We start from the raw sequence: 24,502 nt of genomic DNA on the forward strand, positions 1-24,502 counted from the left end.
TTATCCAGTTGCCATGTCACTGTCAAGCTACAAGACAAGAAGATGTAGGGTAGGGGGATGATGACGAAGTAAATTAACTACTCTCTTCCTGTACTATTCCTGCAGAGACTCAGGAAAGTATTGCATCTCAGGAAGACATCTTGTTGTGTTTTAATCATGATTGTCTTTCATTTCTTGGTTAAATCTGTGATCAAGGATGGAGAAAGAAGGGAAAGGATAGAGAACTTCCAATTTACTCACCGAAACACAGTTATCCTCTAAAAGAAGCATATTGATCCAGGATCATTCACATTGTCTCAGGGTATGACCCAACTCTGAACAAGAAAAATGCTCCTGAAAGGAGCTGGAGACCGACATTATGTGGTCCAAATGTGAATAGCTGCCATGTTATTGAGTTCTTAGCATGGGCCAAGCACCTGGAAGTGCTCTACAATTAAAATTGCATCAATCCACACAGAATCTTTATATATTTGGGACAGTTAATATCCTGATTTCACAGATAAGCAAACGAAGGCACAGAAAGAGTAAGTAAATTGCCCAAGGTTACATGGTTTGAAAGTATCAGAATGAAGTTCTGATCCCAGGCAATCTTTAAATTTCATGTCTTCATGAAGAAACTTCATTTTTATCATATGCTGTTACATCACTGTGTTTTAATGCATTTAGATCATTTGATTATTATAAAAAAGAATGTATCAATAGATGAATTGTATCATGAAAATATCAATTAAATTGAAAATTCTGTAAAAGTGGGTGGCAACTATTACAATTACTTCCCTTTTAATAAGAGAAACTGATGTACAAATAAACCAGAATTGAGAGCCAGTGTGAAATAATGAGATAATTATATATCAACTTTGTCTTCTGGGTGATCGCAGATTATATACAGTTTTACAACTAAGTTAAAAATCTTAATGTTGTTAAGGGATTAGTCCAGTTTAAAGTTTAACTCATTTAAAATCAAAAAGGAAAGAAAACATTGAAAGCATATATCCTGCACTCTTGCAGAAGATTCAAATACACACTTTTTATTGAATATCTCAACTCAGAAAGTTTTGAAAAGATTGGTAAGATTTACATCTCTACAGTGCTTAAGAACACCCAGCACAGATATTTTTAAAAGACTTCCTTTTAAATAAAACTATGTATGATTAGCCAAATTTCCAATGACTTGTATCTTAGTTTGGTGTCCCACAGAAACAAACGCTGAGATAAGAACTAAACAGCAAATATAACTGTCTGGGAAGAGAAGGCTGTAGCCAGAGGAGAGTGGTGAAGAGAGACAGGAAGGAGAGACCCAGTAAAGGGAAGCCTGCTATCTCCCATATGAGTGGGGCCTAATTTTCCTGGGGAAACCCTGAAAGCCAGTGGAGACCATGCACCCAGGAAGGGTGAGGGAGTGGGGACACTGACACACCAACTTCCATCGGTTGCTGTTTCAGTCATTGAATGAGGGCTGCTCGAGAGAGGGGCAATGATTCTGCCTGTGTCAGGCCTGCCCTATGGGAGGGGGTGTGGGCTCCAGTAGCAAGAGAAGGTCCTTGCTTGGCACAAATGTTGGCAGCTGGAAGCCCATTGAGGGTGGGGACACCAGCATCTGATATACCTCTCCCCCATCCTACCTTTCACTATAAAGGACATTAATTTGTCTCTAAATCTTTACATCCAAACCGCATTTCCTCTTGATAATAATAAAAGGAAAGATCAAATTGTCCTACAAAGAGACTCCATCACATTAGTTTGTGTGAGCGTTTCCACCAAAGCAAATGCCCAGGAAGGGAATCCAAGCTCCCTGTTTCAAGCTGCTCTGATGAGCAAATACACAAGGTCTTGCACAGAAGGATGGATTATGAGTCAGTGGGAAAGACTTATGCAAGAAGCCAAGTCCACTGAGTATACATCACCAATCCAGGACATCAAGATGCCTCCTGACAAGTCTCTCTTTTCTTGCCCTCAATGTAAAATATTGTTATTATTGGACCTCATGGTCATTATTCTTACTCTCTCCTTTCACAAAATCCTAAAGTTCTGCTGGTCTCCAAATCCTTAATTTATGAGGCAAGGAGATTTGCAATTCAGAGACATATCAAGTGGTTTATCTTTGGTCATAAGCTGAGTCAATAGTTCAATGAAAGCCAGCACTAATTCAACATGGTCAAGGAGATGACAGGATTTGAAGTTAAAAATCTTCCCCAGGTTACCCACTCTCCTCTAAGTGGTATATGTTTTCATCCTCCTTCTAATTGTCTCCTTCTTTCCTTCCTTTCACATAAAAGTTCCCAAATCGGCTAAATGGCCAAATGACCAGATAGATGTTTCTCCTTTCTATATTCTTGCTTCATTGTGGCTATAGGTTATGACCTGTACCCCTTTCTCAGGAATGAAAAATATGAGGTAATGAAGTAAACTCTCATGGGATTAGAAGATGCAAAGTAATTTTCAGCCATTTCTTCTGACCCTGTAGCCTGTTTCTGTTCATCTACCTCTGAGCCATATGCCCACATAGTTAGAAATAAAGATCTATTTGTGGGTGTTCTAGTCTGCCCCAGCTCTTCCTGTATGAAACTCTTTCTAAGAACAGTTCCTTGATGCTTTGTCCTGAAAACCCCCCATTCATTACCCAAACAATAATAATAATCAAAATTACTTAACTTTAAAAAAATCAATTATAAAGATGACCCAAGTTGGGAGAAAGAGGCATTCAAGAAAGAAATGATTTCAACCAAAAAAAAATGTAATGAAAAGTGGGGAATCATATAGAGTGATTTTCACCCTCTTATTGGATGCCTAGTAGGATTGCTTAGAAGAGGGAGAAAAAAGGATCAACTATGTGATTTATATTTGCACTTTGAAATTTGTCCTTAGTCTGAAATCAAATCTCCATGTTTACTCAGCCATAGCATGGAATCATACTACTCCTCCAACTGATGACTCACAAGAAACTCTGGATGATTTTCAACAGAAAAATTAGCATACTGCTCCTTTTCAGAGCATTTTGAAACATAGAGGAGTGAGAGAAGGACGGAAAATGTCTTCTGAGAGTCACCATTCAAAAATTCTTATCAAGTTCTGAAGAGAGCAGAAATGCTGATGTTTTCCTCTGGTCTTGCAATGGAAAGTATGAAAAGCTGCTGTTACATTGTAAGTGGATTTACTGGGAGATTTTCTTCCCAGCTAAAGGTCCAGGGTGTGTATGCACCTGTGAATGTGTGTGTGTGCCTATGTATGTTTGCATGTAAAACAGAAAGGCATTGGCATAGGACCAAGGGCATAAAACTTATATATATTTATCCCAAGGCTTGCTATGCATTTCTCTTTTATATCTTTGGAAAGAAACATCATAAACTTCTGAAGTATATAAGTGTATAGATGACGATTACAATAGAAAAGCAAAATACAGCAAAGTTATTAAAGTTGCAATTACAACTTTGCATGATCTGAGCATGACATTGAATCATCCTCAGCAGAATAGCATATATTCCTGTAAAAAAAAAAAAAAAGTACTACATGGAGGACAACATATGGATGCTACCGTGTTCCACTTACATCAAGAAGACTGGTGATCAGCCAACATTGATTGGATATAGGATTGACAAGAACATCCTGCCAATTGAGGGTTTATTTATCTACTCTACTTGATTATTTAGTTGAAGTTATATCCATTATTTATTTAATGCTCTTGTTAATTTGGTCTGCTCCACATGTCTTAGGCTATGGTCTAGTAGAAACTGGCTCTAAGGTACCTACTTAAGTCAGAGACTGTATTCTATTTATACCAGGGCATGCCATCCTTATGAAATGCTCTGTCATTCAAGTTGGACAAAAGGGTAACCACCAAATCTTGATTTCCTAGTGAACTCAGATTCTTCTCCTTTTACATCCTCAACTAGAGCTTGAGGCTCAAGGAATACATAGGGAATCCATACCCCTAACTATGAATTAAGAATTATGAAAAGGTAATAGCAATTTGATAGACATTCAAAACTGCAGGGAACATCTGGGAATAGTGGCAAATTACCTTAACTATGTCTAACAATGATTCACTTAGGCAGAAATTTTAATTAATGACAGGAGCAAAAGAACAGAAGTGTCAGATCATTCTGGCATTATGTAGAGACTTTCTGATCTTCAGATAGCACATACACCAAGTACTTATCCTGTAAAAATATAATCCCTTGAATCTATAAAACATAACTGTCCAACACAACTAAATGCGATGATGGAATGTTCTGTATATGCTTTGCCCAATGCAGTAGCCACTAACTACACATGACACTTGAAATAGAGCTTGTGCTTTGGAGAAAATGTATTTTAAATTTGATTTAATTGTAATCAATTTAAATTAAAGTAGGAACTTTTCATTTATTGCTGATGAGATTGCAAAATGGTACAGTCACTTTGTAAGGCAGTTTAGTGGTTTCTTTTTTTTAAATTTTATTTTATTTAACTTTACAATATTGTATTGGTTTTGCCATATATCAAAATGAATCTGCCACAGGTATACATGTGTTCCCCATCCTGAACCCTCCTCCCACCTCCCTCCCCATACCATCCCTCTGGGTCATCCCAGTGCACCAGCCCCAAGCATCCAGTATCGTGCATTGAACCTGGACTGGTGACTCGTTTCATATATGATATTATACATATTTCAATGCCATTCTACCAAATCATCCCACCCTCTCCCTCTCCCACAGAGTCCATAAGACTGTTCTATACATCAGTGTCTCTTTTGCTGTCTCGTATACAGGGTTATTGTTACCATGTTTCTAAATTCCATATATATGTGTTAGTATACTATATTGGTGTTTTTCTTTCTGGCTTACTTCACTCTGTATAATAGGCTCCAGTTTCATCCACCTCATTAGAACTTTTCAAATGTATTCTTTTTAATGGCTGAGTCCCATATGATCCAGCAACTATACCCTTTGGTATTTACTCAAAGGAGTTGAAAACTTCTGTCCACACAAAAATCTGCAAATTGATATTTATAGCAGCTTTATTCATAATCTCCAAAACTTGGAAGCAACCAAAGATGTCCTACTTTGAATCAGGTTAAAAACTCTTTGAAACTCTCTTCCCTTCTTGAGTTCTTTGGCCCTGGTGTCCAGCTTCTCCTCCTCTTCTCTTCCTTCTCAGTCTCCATTTTGGTTCCTTGGTTTCTATGTACTTTCATGCCTCCTATTTGAGCTTTTGTCCCCTGAGCCCTTAAGATTCTTCTCTTGATATCTGCTTGCTTCACCCAGCCCAGTTCACTATTCATTCCCATGACTAGGTTTTTGACTCACAAACCAGTATCTTGAGGCCCCAGGCTTCATACTGGGCTGCTTCATCTACCTATTAACTCCCTAGAACCCTTCTGCCTGCATGTTCCATACAAACCCAACATAGGATTTGACTCAATAACCCTCTAATACGAATACCTTCTGACACTATTAGTCTACAGGTCTATCATTTAATATCCAGATTGATCTTATCATGGATCTCATCTTCTGTGGGTGGTAATACTAATACAGTACATCTTCTATGGGTGGTAATACAGAGTACTTCTCTGGAGACTGGAGATGTTGGTGTCTAGAACATTATCCTTTCATTCAATTCATCAACAATCCAACCTTCCTCTGTAAATGTCCTTCACATGCATCCTGCTTGCTCTTCCTGCAGAGTGAGCTGGAGGTCTGGGGCTCTAAGATCTAAGGCAGCCTGGGTATGGGAATGGGAAGGGGGTGGGCCGTGACCATGTGACCAGAGCACTGGACACTTGGGATTCATCACCCATCAACCCACCCACTGAGAGATCAAAGTAGCAAGTCCATTGGAGAGGACTGAGAACAGCAGTGAGAAATATGGGGAAGGTTTTGTAGCGTAGAACCTGAATGATGCAATAAGCAAGTTTGAGAGACAAGGTCCACAAGGGATTCTACAAGCATAAATATTGGGCAAAGAGAACTTTATGAGCTTCTGTTGATGACTTTGGGGGCAAGAAGTATGCTATTAAGATTACAGAGCTTACTAGGCTCTCTTTTCTCTTATCCCTAATACATTAACCTAGCCTAAGCCCTCATGCCCATATTACTACTTAATTACTGTATTATTGCTTTGTCTAAACTTTTACCTTTGCTAAGTCTGGAAAACTCTCAGTGGCTCAGACCCTTATCTGTAAAAGTGTTACCCATCTCACAGAGTCATTTGAGGATTAGATGGATTACTATATGGAGAGCATTTAGAAGAGAGTCTGGCCTATAATAAAATCTATATAAGCATTTGTGTTTTGTTTTGGGTGTGTGTGCTCAGTCATGTTTGCCTCTTTGAGACCCCATGGACTGTAGCACACAAGGCTCCTCTGTCCATGGGATTCTGCAGGCAAGAATACTGGAGTGGGTTGCCATTTTCTTCTCCAGGGGATCTTCCTGACCCAGGGATCAAATCTTTGTCTTTTGTGTCTCCTGCATTGGAAGGCAGATTCTTTACCACTGAGCCATCTGGGAAGCCATGTAAGCATTAGCTGTTGTTATTATAATGTCCTATTAATATTATTATTTCTGTAACAGTTTTTTAACTGGCCCATCTATTCCCAGACTCTATCCCCTCCATTCCATTCTGCATGTAATTTTGCCATCATTTTCTTCACAGTCCTTCTTTGACCATCAGGCCCAAACTCCTCTGACTATCATGACCTTCAGTAATCAAGCCTCATCCACCCAGCTTGACTTGTCTTTGCTCCCCAGCGCATCATCTCTCCATGCAGAAACCTGTTTACTGTCTCCAGAGGAAGTCAAGCCCTTTCACACCTCCCTACTTTTGTTCAGGTTACTTTTCTTCCCTGGAAAGATCTCCATTCTTATCTACTATCTGTGTCAATTCTAACCACTTTTCAGGGCCCAGATCAAGTTCTACCTTTTCTACTATAGCTGAGGTAATGCCGGTTATGCTTTTCCAATGAGTATGTCTAATAACATTATGAAGAATATCTAGTACATAGTGTGTATTTGGTAAATATTTCTGCTTTAATTATCCTTTCTCTAGTATTTAACATCACAGATTTTAGAACTATCTTTTGCTTGACTGATAGTTTATGAATATAGGTTGTAACAGTTTAGAAAACCTTCAGTTACATGTCATAGAAGAGTATATTAATGGATTCTAAACCCTAAGGATATTTATTGTCTTCTTCCAAAATTTCATCAACAACCCATAAATGTCTTTCTGCGCCTTGGTTTTACCATTCTCAGCCTGTTGGATTTTCATCTATGTACTTTTTATCTCACCTCACAAGATTGGGGCTTCCTAGGTGGAGTAGTAGTAAAGGACCCGCCTGCCACTGCAGGGGACGTAAGAGACACAGATTCAGTTCTTGGGTCAGGAAGATCCCCTGGAGGAGGGCATGGCAACCCACTCCAGTATTCTTGCCTGGAGACTCCCATGGACAGAGGAGCCTGGCAGGCTACAGTCTATAGTGTTGCAAAGAGTCGGACACGACTGAAGCCACTTTGCAGGAGCATGCACGAGCCCATCTGCCTGGCGTACTGCAGTCCATGTGGTCACAAAGTCAGACACGACTGGGCGACTGAACTGAACTGATACTGATTCCTGCAAAAGGTCAGAAACCAAACTACAAATTTTGAAAATTTTGTTGTTGTTGTTGTTACTTTCTGCTTGGTGTAAACATGTGCTTACCCGAGCTGGGAGTCCTTTAGTTATCTTTTCAGGAAGCCTTGTTGATAGTGTCGATCCTAAAGCAACCAACCAGAGCAGTCTCCTGTTAGCCCATACTCTAGAACAGGAGTCCACTCCAAATAACAATTCCCTCCTGAGCACATTATAGTATTTACCTGAATGAAAGGTAATTAATATCTCCAGCAAGTCAAATTTCTGATTGCATCATATGGTCTCAGCAACTCTCAGGCCACTCACCCATCTGGTTGCAGCACTGTAGCCATTTGCCAGCATGTGGGTTTGTGTGTGTAGAGTTGAGGGGAGCCAGGACTGTTGGGTGTTTGGAGTAACACGTTACCACATGTGCATAGACAGGATTGTAACCTGTCCCCAGTCACTGCCTGCCTCTGCTCAAGTCAGAAAGGGACAGCTGCTCCTGGTCACACCACTCTTGAATTTAAATCCTGAAACATTCCCTGCTCACTGTCTCTGGAGAATATCACAGCATGGAAGAGATTAAGGTTTTACAGTTAACTGGATGAAAAGCTATAGCCTTAGCTGTGAAAGGAAAAGCCTACAAGTCAAGAATACAGCAGCAGTTCTAGATAAAAGCCATATTGAATTTTTGATCCATTGAAGAGAATGATATAGAATGAAAAGTGATTGCTAAATCAACTTAGTCTACTTATGTCTTCCTAAATTATGCATATGCAGATTAATTGAAGGCACTATACAAACACTGGAGTGGAGAATGAAAAATTCCAAATATTACCAGATGAATTGGTTGTATGACATTCCACACACAGTTGTTTTGTATCCGAAGTCTTACTTTTCTTTCACCTGTGTTGAAAGCACATAAATGCAATACACAAATCTACACAGGTGTAAGGACAACTGGCCCAATGTATACAATAGTTAGTAGCAATGCTAAGAAATATTCAGCCCAGGTGTTTGGATTGTCTGAAGTTTGCTGGTCATTGGCTATCCTGAGAAGTCATTAAATAAACATAACTGGCATAGCTTATGTGTTACTGAAGCTCATGAATGGCTACTCGGTAAATATGTTGAAACAAAATAAAAGAAATAAAATGGGCTGTGGATATTCCACACAAGCTAAACATAGCGCTTGCAACAAATATCACCTGTGGCCAGATGGAATTGCAAGTTTCAATCACATTATTTCAAGACATCTTTCTGTTTAGTTTTCCACAGAGAGAGAATGCCAGCCCACCTGGAATGAGCACTTGATATGCTCTCCTCATAGTGGCTACGATGATCTTGCCTTGATATTAACAATTACTGCTTCCAGGCTCAGGTGGGAAATACAGGTGACTGTCAAGAGCAGAGAGGGAAATGACCAAAGTGGCCCTCCACCCCACAGTGTGTGCGATTGCTTCTTGCTACCGCTGGCTCTGACTCATACTCTAACGTCAATTCAGCACATGCTGATGTTCCCATGAACAGTGGAAGAGCGCGTGAGAATAGTCAGTGTAGTGGGTAGGGTGGAGGTTCTAGATGGATAAAGACCCAACTCTGTGAGGCTTTAATTTGGGCAAACTGCTCAACTTTTCTAAATCTCAGTGTCCTTTGTGTGTGTGTGTGTAGATTGAAGACAATGAATTTAATTATTTCATAGGATTATGGGCAGATTGAATCAAATAATCACGTGTTGTTTAGCCCATGATAAGCTCTAAAAATGTTAACTCCTATTATTATTACTTTAGTTACATTGGTGATAAAAGAGAGGGTGTAGGAGACTTCCCTGGTAGTCCAGTGACTAAGACTGTGCTTCCAGTGCTGGACACCCATGTTTGATATCTGATAACTAGATCCCACATGCCATGTGGCAAGGACAAAAAAAAAAGTTTAAAAAAAAGAGAAGGGGGCCTTTTAAAACCTATTTGAGACATCATTCATTCACTCATTACTTCATTCTAAAGAAACCTCTTGGTTTTCATACTGGGTACCCGCTATATTGGGGTAGACATAATGATATGGAACACAAAATCTCAACTAAGTGAAATTTGTGTCTCAGATTTCTTTCCTCTCAGCTACCCTCCTCCACAGGTGTTTCCTCCCACTGCCCTGGTGGTTCAGAACTGCGCACTGAAGATCACCTTGGTAGGCCAAACTGTTACCTCACTCATCCCCTACCAAGGTCCCATGTCCTCAGATGTTTTCTTTGGTGACTGACTTAATTCACTAAGATGTTACATTTAATGCAATTATTAATTATTACATTTAATATAATTATTAACTATCTTCTAGATAATAAGCCTGCAGTTCAACAGTAGAGTCATAGTGCTTTACACATTAGAGTCCTGCTCGTGTGGAATTTCGGAGCTCAGAGCAAGTCCATGGGGTAAGGACCTTGGAACAAGTAAGATGTTCAGCATCTCTCAGATCAGTTCACACAGAAAGTTCTGTTTAGGCACAAGGATGGCTTGACGAAGGATAATGAAGTTTTATCCTTATCTGATAGAGCACGCAGTTCAGTTGGAGATAAGAAGTGTATCAGTTAGAAAGCAATAGAATGAAATCCAATGCATAATATTGTTAGATAATAACCATTAGATAATTTTATTCTGAGGACACTTAAAATGCCTAAAGTTATCTAGTAATAATAACTAATGTTTATGGAATGCTTACTATGCAACAACAAATTTTAATGTGATAAAGTACATGTAATATAAAATGTATCATTAGTAACATTTTAATATTCACAGTGTTGTACAACTATCCCCCCTATTTAGTCCCAGAACATTTTCATCACCCCAAAAAGAAACCCCACACCCCTTCCCAGCCTCTCCTCCTACCAGTCCCTGGCACCTACTAATGTGCTTTTTGTCTCTATGGATTTGCTTATTCTGAGTACTTCATATAAACTGATTCATTTAATAAGCAGCTGTTTAGATCTAGCTTCTTTTCCTGAGTGTATTATTTTTAAGATTTCATCCGTGTTGCAGCATGCATCGGCACTTTGTTCCTTTTCATGGGTGAGTAATATTCCACTGTTTGGATGTACCACATTTGTTTATCCATTCATCGAGTGATGGACACTTGGGTTGTTTCTATGTTTTGCCTATTGGAAATAGTTGTGCTCTGAATATTCATGTTCACATTTTTGTTTGGGCACTTTTTTTCAGTTCTTTTGAGTATATATTCTAGTGTGGAATTACTGGGTCATATAGTCATTCTGTGCTTAACTTATTGAGAAACTTCCAGACTATTTTTCACAGTTTCCATTTTTCATTACCACCGGCCATATACAAGGGTTCTAGTTTCTCCACATCATCACCAACATTTACTGTTTTTCATTTTTTTTAATTCTAGCTTTCCTAGGAGGTGTGAAGTGATGTCTTGCTGTAGCTTTTGGTTTGCATCTCCTTTATAGTTAATGACATGGAGCATCTTTTCATGTGCTTTTTGGCCATCTGTATGTCTTTATGACAGCATTTTAAACACCTGTTTCAGTTGACTTACCCTAAACCTGAGGGGTATTTTACAGATAGGTAAACTGAGGCTTTGTAAGTGATTTCAATAAATTGTCCAAAGTCAGAGCAAAATTAGGTTCAAATTGATTTTGATGCTCTGGATCTAGGGGAAGCAAACAAGGCAAATGAAGGTCTTGGGTAATTGAAGAGTATCTGGACCTCCCAAGTTAGGAAAAACTTCCAAGGATACTGCAGTTAACGATCAAGTCACAGTGAAGCAGCTCACCTGTGAAGTAGCTCAGTTCTAGAGGAAAACCACACACAGTGGGCCCCTGAGCCATTGGCTCATGTGTGGCTTGAGGCATTCAGTTTTCACAGTGGAAGTTTTGGGAAGCCTCTGTAGGCCACTGGAAACTTTTGTTTCCATTATGTTTCTCATTATTAAAAAGAAAAAGAAGCCGCCTGCCATAATTGCACCAAGATCTACTTTCCTTCACAAAATGCCCTTTTATTTAATTAACTAGAACACTGAGGTCAGAAGGTACAAGATGAAGAAGTTACACTTACATAACCCAATAGGAACAGAATCCAGACTGTATTTCAAAGAGCTTGGGGTCACTCAGGATATTCAAAGGGTTTTGGAACAGGTCAGGTGAGTAAGGGAACGTGTGCTCCTTTAACCCTCAGGCTGACTCAACCACTCCAGAGAAGAGTGTCTGCGTTGACATACTGCACGGACCATGTGTGTGGATGTGCCGCAGGCTTCCAGGGGCCACCGGCAGCTGGTTAGACTTTATGTGCATCTTGGTTACCTACCCTGCCTCCTCTTTAGATTATTCTGGAATTCATTAAGTAATTTGGAAGCTAAATAATGCACATATAGAATGAGAGTCCCTACAGAGTGCCTTTGATATGATTGTTTCTAGAAAGAAACTTCCTTTTGGACACCTGGGTTGTTTCTGTTTTGCCTATTGGAAATAGTGGTGCTCTGAATATTTATGGTCAAATTTTTGTTTGGGCATTTCTTTTCAATTCCTTTGAGTATATATTCTGGTGTGGAATTACTGGGCCATATGGCCTTGAGTTTCTCTTACTAGTCCTAGCGTCTATTTGACTCTCTCTGCTTCTGTTTTACAATGTCATGCCATACTTTAATACCCTCTCACAGAAAGTGAAAGATTATTCAGTATTTAGGATAAAATAGACTATAACTTAAAATTCTATATTTCAAAGAGCTTTATTTCACACTGTTCTCTGGAACGGCTGAGTCAGTCCAAGAGTTAAAACAGCACACACTCCTTATTCACCTGGCCTATTCTAAAGTCCTTTGAATATCTTGAGTGATCAGAAGCCCTTTGAAATACAGTCTGGATTCTGTTCCTATTGGGTTATGTAAGTCTAACTTCTTCATCTAGTACCTTCTGACCTCAGTGTTCTAGTTAATCAAATAAAGGTGCATATGATCAATAAATACCTAAAATACATGGAAATTAAGCCAAATGAAGGAGAATTTTAAGTTACAGTCTGTTTTATCCCAAACACTGAATAATCTTTCACTTTCTGTGAGAGGGTATTAAAGTATGGCATGACATTGTAAAACAGAATTAGAGAGAGACAAATAGACACTAGGACTAGTTAGAGAAACTCAAGTTTGAACATTGGTGCCTTTAAAGTATCAACAAATGACATGAATGGGACAAAGCTTGCCTTCTATGCTATGTGGAACATGGGTCTTTTCTCGGGTACTTGTGTGAGTAACACTTGCCAGTCACAAACCACTTGGGCCATGTGGAGTGTTTTCATTAACACATAGAGTGATCTCCAGCCAAACCAGCGCTTTCTGTTTTCTTTAAAGGAAGTGCAAAGTATAGATGTTTACCAAATCTGGACTAGACTGCTTAGTCTCCAAAGAGTTTGGTTGTGGTTTCTGTGTTTTCTTAAATGTGTTTCAATATGGAAGAGAGCAATTTTGGACAGAAAAGAGGGAGATTCACTTGAATACTTTTTCTCCTATGATCTGGACCTTCCAAGGGAAGATGAGGAAATTGGCAGGAATATTCTTATCAAGGATGGTGACTATGTAATGTCACCCATATAAAGTATATAGATCATGTTTTTAAGAAATACCTATAAAGGTTAGTCATTAAAATGAATTTTTCCCCAAGAATCTTCTATGCTTGTATTAAAAAAAGAAAGTGTGTGTGTTAGTCTCTCAGTCATCCCCAACTCTTTGCAACCCCATAGACTGTAGCCTGCCAGGCTCCTCTGTCCATGGAATTCTCCAGGGAAGAACACAAGAGTGGGTTGTCATGCCCAGGGACTGAACTCGACTCTCCTGCATTACAGGCAGATACTTTACCCTGGGCCACTAGGAAAGCTCCTACCCCTCAAAAAAGAAAACCTCTCAGCGAAGGTTTACCTAAAGATGAGGCATTAGTGAGGCAACTGGGGAGGGAGCATTTGCTGGTGCCAGGCTGATATCTGGAGCATTTGTTTCCTGGAGAGTGTGATGAGATAAAGTGGGCTCTTTAATCCTCTGCATCCAAAATATAGATGCCTTAAATCCTGTTGCAGTGCAGAGCTTAATCAGAGTTGGAGTTTGACTGTGAAACCACAGATCCTTTGTAACAAGGTCTTTATGTGTTTGGCTGTACAGAGTGGGTACAATCCAGCCAAACTGATTTGAGTTCCCTGAATGTTGTAAAAATACTTAAGGATCTTTCAAAGCAGTTATATGTTTATTTGAACTATACAATTCCAAATTCATAAAACCAATATATTTGACATTAAAAGCTTATGGAGGATAATTGCTTTACAAAATTGTGTTGGTTTCTGCTATATATCAACATGAATCAGCCTTAGGTTATGTGTAAAAAATTAAAAACAACACATATAAGTCATGGCTATGTCCCTTCGCTGTTCACCTGAAACTGTTACAACATTGTTTGTTAATCAGTGATGCCCAATACAAAAAAATTTACACTTTCAAATTGTGGTGCTGGAGAAGACTCTTGAGAGTCCCTTGGACAGCAAGGAGATTAAAACAGTCTATCTTAAAAGAAATCAACCCTGAATATTCACTGGAAGGACTGATGCTGAAGCTGAAGGTCCAATATTTTGGCCACTTGATGCAAAGAGTCGACTCATTGGAAAAGACCCTGATGCTGGCAAAGATTGAGGACAGGAGGAGAAGGTGGTAACAGAGGACGAGATTATTGGATGGCATCACCAACTCAATGAATCTGAGCAAACCCTAGGAGACAGTGAAGGACAGGGAAGCCTGGCGTGCTACAATCTGTGTGTGCATGCTTAGTCACTTCAGTCGTGTCTGACTCTTTGCAACCCTATGGATTGTAGCCTGCCAGGCTCCTCTGTCCATGGGATTTTTCCAGGCAAGAATACTGGAGTGGCTTGCCATACCCTCTGCCAGGGAGTCTTCCTGACCCAGGGATCAAACCTGCATCTCCTGCATTGCAGGAGGCTTTTTTACTTCTGAGCCACTGGGAAAGCCTGTGCTGCAGTCCATGGGGTCACAAAGAGTTGGACATGACTTGGCAACTAAACAACTGCAAAATAACTGGTCACTACTCTTGAAAAAAATGCCAAGGTCATGAAAGACAAAAAGACTAAGGGACTGTTACAGATTAAAGGGGACTAAGGAGGCATGCAAACTAAAATCAGTGTATATTCCTGGATTGGATGGATCCTTGATAGGAGAAAAGAAAAACAGGAATAAAGGGCATTATTAGGGTAATTGGTTGTATTTGAATATTTACTGGGGATTAGATAATAGTCATTGTATCAAGGTAGAATATCCTGGTTTTGTTAATTGCTCTGTGATTATTAAAGAAATTGTTCTTGATTAGAAGATATGCACACTAAAGTGTTTAGGAGTAAAGAGGTGTAATGACTGCAACTTATTCTCATATAATTGAGAAAAATGAGTGTGTGCGTGTATATATATATATATACATACATAGAGAGAGAGAAAGATACAAAGGGCAAAATGTTTAACAATTGGTGAACTTGGGTAAACGGCATATAGAGGCCCTTGCAACCTTTCTATAAGTTCAAGATTATACATATTAAAAATTATAAAAGATATACTCTAGCTAAAAGATTCCCTTCAAGATATAATCGTTTCAGGTGTCATTCGATGATTAAGGGTAATCCCAGTAGACCAATTTATCCTGTCTCACTTGTCCAAACTTAGAGAAATTTGCTTTCTAATCATACCTAGTGCTATGATCGAAGGCATGATAGCTCCAGACTCCCAGAGCCCGCTGAATCTATAAGTATGAAGTAGTGTGCATGCGTACTAAGTCACTTCAGTCATATCTGACTCTGTGCAACCCCATGGGCTGTAGCCCATCAGGCTCCTCTTGTCCACAGGATTCTCCAGGCAAGAACATTGGAGTGGGTTGTCATGCCCTTCCTGAGCAGATCTTTCCAACTCAGAGATCGAACCCTCATCTCTTACATCTCGTGCATTGACAAGCGGATTCTTTACCACCAGCATCACCTGGGAAGCCCCAAGTATGAAGTAGGGAATCAACTAATTTATGGATTATTCTGATAAAATTTCTTGCAGGTAGTTTTACATAATAACTGCTACAGAACAGTGTGGCAGAGGCTGCTAGTTGCCATCTCAATATTCATTATTCCTTGGTAAAAATATCCCTGATTTTTAGGAAAGGAAAGGGCTGCTCCCAATAAAGACTTTATTTCCCAATTCTCCTTACAGCTAGGTGTGGCTATTTGGCTAAATTCTGACCAAAGAAAATAAAAATGAAAGTTATATGGCAACTTCCAAAAACACCTTCTTAATATAATCAATCATAAGTCCTTTTACCCTTCTTCTTTGTCTCTTCTCCCAGAATACCCAGTGTGTACATGTGAGGCCTGGATCTCTAGCAGCTATCTAGGGCAACAAAGGCAGAGTCCATACCCTTGGGGTGGTAGAACAGAGAGAAGGAAACTCTGTGGGTCCCTGATTAAAAGTAGCTGTTATTCCAACCTTAGAATGTCTACTCATTAAACTATTTTTACTTTACAGGAGAAAAAGAAACTTTAATTTTGTTTGTCATTGCTAATTTGAGATTCTATTATGTATCATTAAAAAAAATGGTACTTTTTAAAAAATATAAGGGGCTAAAGTCTGACTTAGACTCTTAGTTTCTGTAAAGTTTTCAGGTGATAAATCACTCCATGAGGGTGGATCCCATTGATATACCTTCTTAGAGTCTAGCAGAGTCTTCACATAGTTTTAGTAGATGAATATTTTTAGAATGAATGAAAACTATTTTGATAAAAACAACTCCAAAATGCTGCCTACATAATTAGAAATTCACCTCAATTTGGCATTGCTTTTTGATCATTATGATTTGCTTCAAAGATCACGTTAAATACATTTCTTTCCCTATAAACCTTTGGTCAAAAGCAAAATAACCCTTATCTAAACTTCTAGCTTGTTAAGATTATAGGAAGAATTTTATGATTATAGTGTTTGCTTCTATGGCATTCTTTATTAACAGATCAAAAGGTAAAATGAATCAGGCAGCACAGACTATGTCATATCAGGAACAAACAACTCCAAAATCTCACTAGTTAAAAACCGCAAAGTTTGCTTCTGGTGGGTGGGAGTTCCTCCATATCTTCCTTATTCAGACTGCCGCAATCTCCTCCATCCAGACAAGGAGGAAAGGTACATGACAACTGCCCATTGGTTCGTAAGGCTTCCATTCAGAAATGAGACATATCACTTCCACCATGCATCACAAAGCCATACCTGACTTCAAGTGACAGGCAGGAAGAGCACCCTGCCATGTACCTAAGATGAGCCTCCCAGAATTCCTGGAGAAACCTAGTGACTACCAGATAAAGCATTTCACAACTGATTCTGAGCTCATGGCTTCTCCTCTTAGTCTCCTGAATTTTTTTTCAATAATTTTTAAAGATAACTCAAATTTGGTTGGTTAACAGATGAGTCATTTATCATGATCATAGAGAGTGAAATTTTCCTTAAGGCAGAGAACTGGCTCTAATTCTTCTAATTTTTGCAAGTATTTGCTTGTGACTCCCTGATGATGGAAAATGAAACAATATGGACCCTTAAAGTTTTGGTGTCGTCTGACCATGTTAGATTAGTGGATTATGAAGTATGCAGGACTTCTGTGGAATCTCTAGAATGCATGTAAGGGTTAAAAAAAATGCTTTCTTTTCCAAACATACTTGTTTGAAACCAGATTTCCTTCATGTACTTCGACCAGGATGACATACTGCAACAGACTGAATGCAGAACAGACAAGAGAATCCAATCATTTTCTATAAAGTTAAATATTAAAGAGATTTGCAAAAGAAATTAGTTTAGAAAAAAGTTATTTTTATAAAATACATATTTTATATTACTATGCAACAGGATATTGTTATTCTAAAGGAATAAATATACATAGCTTGAAATGTTCTCACTTTTAATTTTTAATACAGTAACTATTGACAGATATAACCCACAGTAAGTAAAGGTCCTTGGGGCTCTTAACTTTTTATTTTGAAATCAGTTCAGTTCAGTTCAGTCACTCAGTCATGTCTGACTCTTTGCGAAACCATGGACTGCAGCACGCCAGGCTTTTCTGTCTATCACCCACTCCCAGAGCTTACTCAAACTCATGTCCATCACGTCAGTGATGCCATCCAACCATCTCATCCTCTGTCTTCCCCTTCTTCTCCTGCCTTCGATCTTTCCCAGCATCAGGGTCTTTCCCAATGAGTTGGTTCTTCGCATCAGGTGGCCAAAGTATTGGAGTTTCAGCTTCAACATCAGTCCCTCCAATGAATATTCAGGAATGATTTCCTTTAGGATTGACTGATTGGATCTCCTTGCAGTCCAAGGGACTCTCAAGAGTCTTCTCCAACACCACAGTTCAAATAATTATTCTCAATAATTTTTAGGAGTTTAAAGGGGTCCTGAGACTAAAAGTATTAAGAACCACCTTAGATAATATCTTGCTTGGTAAATTTCAATTTAGTCTTTCAAAAGAGAGAACTACTAAAAAACATTTTCTCTACCACAAAGATTTTAAGAATCAGTGAGATAACGATAACAATTTGAGTATACCTATATGAGGAGCAGGCTTCCCCAGTGTCTCATTAGTGAAGCATCCACCTGCAATGCAGGAGCCACAGGAGATGTGGGTTCAATTCCTGGGCCATGAAGATCCCCTGGAGAAGGAAATGGCAACAGTATTCTTGCCTGGGAAAATTCCAGGGACAGAGGAGCCTGGTGGGCTACAGTCTTTGGGGTCACAAAGAGTCGGATACGACTCAGTACACACACATACAAGGAGCATTGCCTGGTGAATACTCATCCCATTACTGAGAAGAGTATTTTGACCTTATCTATGTGAAATACTAAGTCAATTATATATTTAGATTATAAAAAAATATATTCAGTTAACCTACTAAACACTACCTGAGAATAGAACTAGTCACTGAATGAAGATCACTCTGCTGCAAATAACTAAAACTCATCTAAAAGAGGCTAAAATTGAAATAAGAAAATTACTATTTTCATATAAGGAATCCAGATGTTGAGTATTTCCACTGAAGATTATTTGATAACCTCAACTGCATTAAAATGTTCCCAGGATCCTTATATCCTTCTAACCTGTTAGTTTCTGGATCCCGGCTCATATCCACTCTTACCAGCCGCAAATACTGACATCAAAAGTAAATATAAGATCAAGAGATAGAACATAGAGGAGTGGTATATTTTTTCCCATGTGTTTCTTTTAGACAGCAAGAAAGATTTTTCCTAAAATCACTCTGCCACCGTTAACACTGACTTGTTTTCAAACATCATGTGTCAGAAGTGGATCACCAATCCCTGGCCAGTGGAGAAGCTCAAATCAGTCCTGGGATAGTGGAATTGGAGGTTACCATGATTGGCTGAAACCAACACAATTCCCTCTTTGTGGTTGAAGAAGGACATAGCTTCTCCAAAAACATCTGACTGCTTGATATTGGCACAAAATGGGGTTCTTTCAGTAAAAATGAGAGTGGGAATGGGGAATAGCTATGGACTAGGGAACCAGTAGGTTCCTGCATAATCATGACAACTGAAATGTCTCATTGTGGTCCCCAGGACTGTTATGGAATAATATTGGATTTGCCAAAAAGTCCATTTGGATTTTCTGTACCACCCCACAAATGAACTTTTTGACGAACACAAAAGATAAAATTCAGAGACATTTTAGGACTTCCTGGGTGGCCCAGTGGTTAAGAATCTGCACTTCCACTTCAGGGGGCAAGGGTTTGATTCTTAGTTGGGGAACTAAGATCCTAGATGACACATGGCTCAGCCCAAAAAAAAAATTACAGAGATGTTTTATAAATATCATATTTGTCTGTTTTCCTTCTTTTAATTAGTCAGTTGTCATAGAGTGCCTAATGAATGCTTAGATGCATTAAAGATACACAAAGTCTCATTTAACTTTTTACTGATATCTCATTCTTAGCTTGTAATATATAATCTATTCAATAATAACAAAAAGTTAATTCTACTCAATCTGCTACTACTACATTTTTGTTTCCTTAAATTATTCTGCACATGTCACTGCTGATACATTATAGCATCATACCTTTTACACTTAATGCTTTCAGTTAAAATTTGACTCCCCATTAAACTGGAAACATTTATGTATTTGAAGAATATAAATTTCATTCTATAATCCAAGTAATTCTCTAAGTAATTAATAAAAGTCAGAAACAAATACAGAAAAATACTATCCAATATGTTCTTCCTTTTCTAGAACAACCCACACAACAGCTGTCTGGTCTCTCACTAACAGTATGAGCCACAAGAGCAGCTACATATTTTCTGCTATGATCCTGTATGGTCTGGTTACAGCAGGAATGATTTATAGATCATTCAGGAAATAATACTCTACCATTTTTCCTTCAAGGCTCAGCTTATATGTCATCTCTTCAGAGGCCTTTCCTGATCACCCTGTTTAAAAGAGGCTTCCTCAGATTACTTTATATTAAATTACTCTTCTAATTCCATCTATAGCAGTCTTGCAAATCTGTAATTTCTTGTGCATGCATTTGTTATTTTCTGTTTCCAAACTAGAATATAAGCCCTATAAGAGCTGGAAAACATGTTGGTCTTATTCTACACTGTACTAAAAGTTTAATACAGTGTCTGACACATAGTGGCTGATCAACAGATATTAAATGAGAAAGTTTTCTTGGGAAAGAAAACTATTTTATGTTATATTCTGAAAGCAAAATTTAAACTTGAATCTTGGTGCTTATCATCTTTTGGTCATTGACATGTAATAATATAGGACATTGTAACTATATAATTAATGGATATTTCACATAAGGTGTCAGATGTGGTAAAACACTGTAAACACAGATAAATCAATCTTTTTATGCCAAACGGATACTTTTTTTTACATATTGTGTTTTCATTTCAGATAATTTATTAAGTATGAGAAATTAACCTAATAATTTAATCTGGGGTTAACACAGTTTAGAAATGTCAAGAAACGAGTCTGGCCAGAACTTACAATACTTTTGTATCTTTAATATACTTTGAATGGGAACTATCTCTCGTGAACTCTCATGGTGATTATAATAATATACATCCAACTGTAATTATAAAACAAAGCATGGAATATTTTAGGCCATTAAACATTTTTTAAAGTTTTTTTTAATGTGGATCATTTTAAAAGTCTTAATTAAATCTGTTAAAATATTGCTTCTGTTCTAGGTTTTGGTTTTTTGGCCAGTGAGATCTTAGCTCCCCAACCAAGGATCAACCCTACAGCCCCTGCATGGAAGCTGAAGTCTTAACCATTGGATGGCCAGGGAGGTCCCTAGGCCATTAAATATTATACTTTATTGTTATTAACGAAGTATGCAAGTTATTGAAAGGGTGACTTGGAGTCTGTCTGTTTTCAATGGAGATATTCCCATGTACGGGTGTGATTAGCACAGAGTTGCTAAATCTCTCTCTGAGCCATCTGTGAGCACCTTCTTGGTTAAAAACAACAAGGACTCGCTCTGCTCAGTTTTTAGTTTTTTGCCACAACTGTTATCTTTATCTTAAACCTGGGAAGTTTCTCAAATGCCTCAAGTTTGGAAATGCCACCTTTCACAAAGAATCTGATCTTCAGATTGAAAAAAAGACCTCTATTAAGTCAACTACCTCAAACAAAATTTTATTGACATAAAATGTTGATCATAGAAGTGCCAATTCAACTGTAAAGGAAAAAAGAGAATTTTAGCTTACTATTGAGTTTAGAATACTTTCATGTGTTTGACTTTCTAATAATGCAAAATAAAATTCCTAGCTACTTGAGCACACTGGCTTGGTCTTTGGATCTATCTCAAGTTAGGGTGACTCATTATAAAAGCTCCTTTTATAATGGCCTCCGTGTGAGGTCTTAGTTCTGGCAAATCAGCAGTAGTAGAGACCTTGCTGACAAAGACCTCGCAGATAGCCTGTCATTGCACTTGATGCTTTGGAGGCCTATGTCCTTACTACAGACCCAGCACAATCTCCTCTAAATAACTTGATCTGATTGCTATGGATGATCCATTCAGGTGGAACCTCAGGGAGATCACTGCAATAAAAATACCTAGAACTGTCCAGAGACCGTATAAATAAAATGTCTGCTTTAAAATAAATTCTAAAGTGATCACAGCCATCCTAACAATCACTTTTTCTACCAAAGATGCATGTTTTTAAAAACCAGCCTATCAGAAACATCTAAATAGGCCTGAGGACTTCCCTCGTGGTCCAGTGATCAGGGTTCTGTGCTTCTACTGCAGGGGGCACAGGTTTGATTCCTGGTCAGGGAAGTTCCACCTGCTGTGTGATGCAGCCAAAAAAAAAAAAAATAGATTAAGAAAAAGGCTTGATTTTGACTGCACTGTTTAGTTCCTCAAGTCCAAGCTGAGTATGATTAGGAAGCCATTCTTTAATGCACTTCCATCATAAAGTATATTGCTTCATATCCATCCAAACAGTAAGGGATAAATCTTTTCTGTGTTACTAAGATTATGAATACAAAATTTAGCTTTAGAAAATATATACTGCTAGTAACAATTTTGGGGCTTCCCCAGTGGCTCAGTGATAAAGAATCCACCTGCAATGCAGGAGATGTGGGTTTGATCTCTGGGTCGGGAAGATCCCCTGGAGAAGGAAATGGCAACCCACTCCAGTATTCTTACCTGTGAAATCCCATGGACAGAAGAGCCTGGCAGATTACAGTCCATGGGATCACAAAAGAGTCAGATATGACTAACTGACTAAACAACAACAACATTAACAGTTTTTTATTGTACATAATTCAGAGTGGGGATGAAACAATTTTCTACAAAGAATAACCTTTTAGATCTTTAAAGCTATTGATACCATCATATTTCATTAACCATAAATAAAGTAAGTGAATTGAAAAAATTAACATCTCTTCAAAAAGATCTCTCATACATATTTATATTCAGGTTTTTTTAATTAATTTATTTTTTACTGAAGGATAATTACAGAATTTCTCTGTTTTCTGTCAAACCTCAACGTGAATCCGCCATAGGTATACATATATCCCCTCCCTTTTGAAATTCCCTCTCCTCTCCCTCCTGTTCAGGGTTTTATACTGCCTTTTTCACAGGTTTTATGTGTGAAAACGTAATTACATAATTGAAATAAAATACCAAAATGTTAACAAGTTTGATTCTGTTGGCATTCACACACAAATGAATCCTTTTCTCAGAAAGGAGCATTTTGTATGTACAATCTTTTACAAAACAGTCTAGCTAAGCAGAGATATTATAATTTTAAAAAGTAATATTCATAAAATCATGGGTAAGAGGGGATGTATAAACACTGCTATATTTAAAATGGATAATCAGCAAGGACTATAATAGAGGGAACTCTGCTCAATGTTATATGGCAGCCTGGATGGGTGGGGAATTCAGGTGTGAATGGATACGTGTATACGTATGGCTGAGTTCCTTTGCTGTCCACCTGAAACTATCATACTGTTAATAATCTATACTCCAATATAAAATAAGAAGTTAAAAAATAAATTAAAAAAAGAGAGGATATATAAGAACTGAGACTGGCCCTGCCTTTGAACAAGCAAACAGGTCTCACTCAGGAGGCACGTGGTGGCAGCAGCAGCTGTGAGTCCCTATCTTCCCTGCATTCCTGCACATGGCAGCTTCTCACCTCAGTCTCTAAGTGGAGAGTAAGTCATGTCCAAGTTGAGGTCATCCTGTCCATCAAAAAGAGCAGGGAAACATCAGGTCACATTCAAAATGGGAAATTAGCTCAAGGTCTAATTTTTTTTTTTTTTTTGGTTATTATTTTCTGGATTAGACAGAAGCTCTTGTCCATTTTTCTAATGTGGTCTCGATTTTTTCCATACTTCTTACTCAGTGACTCTCACCTAGTATCCTTTCTCCAGGACATGCCCGCTTTCTTTCATCCTGTAGTCATTCATAAATCCAAAGATTTTTTTTAAAAAGCATATTGAGTCCACATGTACCATGTACAAGGTGAATTTATAATATCTATTTAAGGTAAAATATAAAAGCTTGTAGCTTAGATGTCTGTTAGAATATAAGCTCCTTGAAGGCAAGGAATTTTGTCTGTTTTGTCCACTGACATCTCCTGAGTTGCTAGAAGTGTCTGGCACACAGAGGGCATTCAATAAATATTTGTTGAAGGAATTAAGGTTTTTATATTTTTCATTCTAACTTTAATTCTCACTGATGTGTTATGGAAAGCATATTGATATGTTATATAAAGCACATATTTTAGAATGGATAATTTCCTAGAAACATACAACCTACCAAGATTGAATCATGAAAAAATAGAAAATCTGAGCAGAACCACTATTAAAAAAGAAGATGAATCAGTAGTCAAAAAACCTCTCAATTAGCAACTATAAAAATGAAGGAAATCCCATCATTTGCAACAGCATGAATGCACCTTGAGGAAGTTTTTCTAAGTGAAATAAGTCAGATAGAGAAAGATAGTTCAGTTCAGTCGCTCAGTCGTGTCGGACTCTTTGCGACCCCATGAATCGCAGCACGCCAGGCCTCCCTGTCCATCACCAACTCCCGGAGTTCACTCAAACTCACATCCATCGAGTCGGTGATGCCATCCAGCCATCTCATCCTCTGTCGTCCCCTCTTCCTCCTGTCCCCAATCCCTCCCAGCATCAGAGTCTTTTCCAATGAGTCAACTCTTCGCATGAGGTGGCCAAAGTACTGGAGTTTCAGCTTCAGCATCATTCCTTCCAAAGAAATCCCAGGGCTGATGTCCTTCAGAATGGACTGGTTGGATCTCCTTGCAGTCCAAGGGACTCTCAAGAGTCTTCTCCAACACCACAGTTCAAAAGCTG

At 38.4% G+C, this 24,502-nt stretch overlaps 1 protein-coding gene across 1 annotated transcript in view; it reads left to right on the forward strand.

The window, feature by feature from the left end:
• The first annotated feature begins 11,635 nt into the window (after window positions 1-11,635).
• Window positions 11,636-24,502, forward strand: part of RIPPLY2 (ripply transcriptional repressor 2) — a 21,200-nt gene continuing 8,333 nt past the window's right edge. Inside the window, exon 1 of the mRNA XM_010834752.1 lies at window positions 11,636-11,739. Coding sequence (XP_010833054.1) covers window positions 11,636-11,739 — 104 coding nt within the window. The remainder of the gene's footprint in view (window positions 11,740-24,502) is intronic.

The sequence above is a fragment of the Bison bison genome, unplaced genomic scaffold, assembly GCF_000754665.1.
Source record: "Bison bison bison isolate TAMUID 2011002044 unplaced genomic scaffold, Bison_UMD1.0 scf7180017864035, whole genome shotgun sequence".
In the NCBI taxonomy this organism is placed as follows: Eukaryota; Metazoa; Chordata; class Mammalia; order Artiodactyla; family Bovidae; genus Bison; species Bison bison.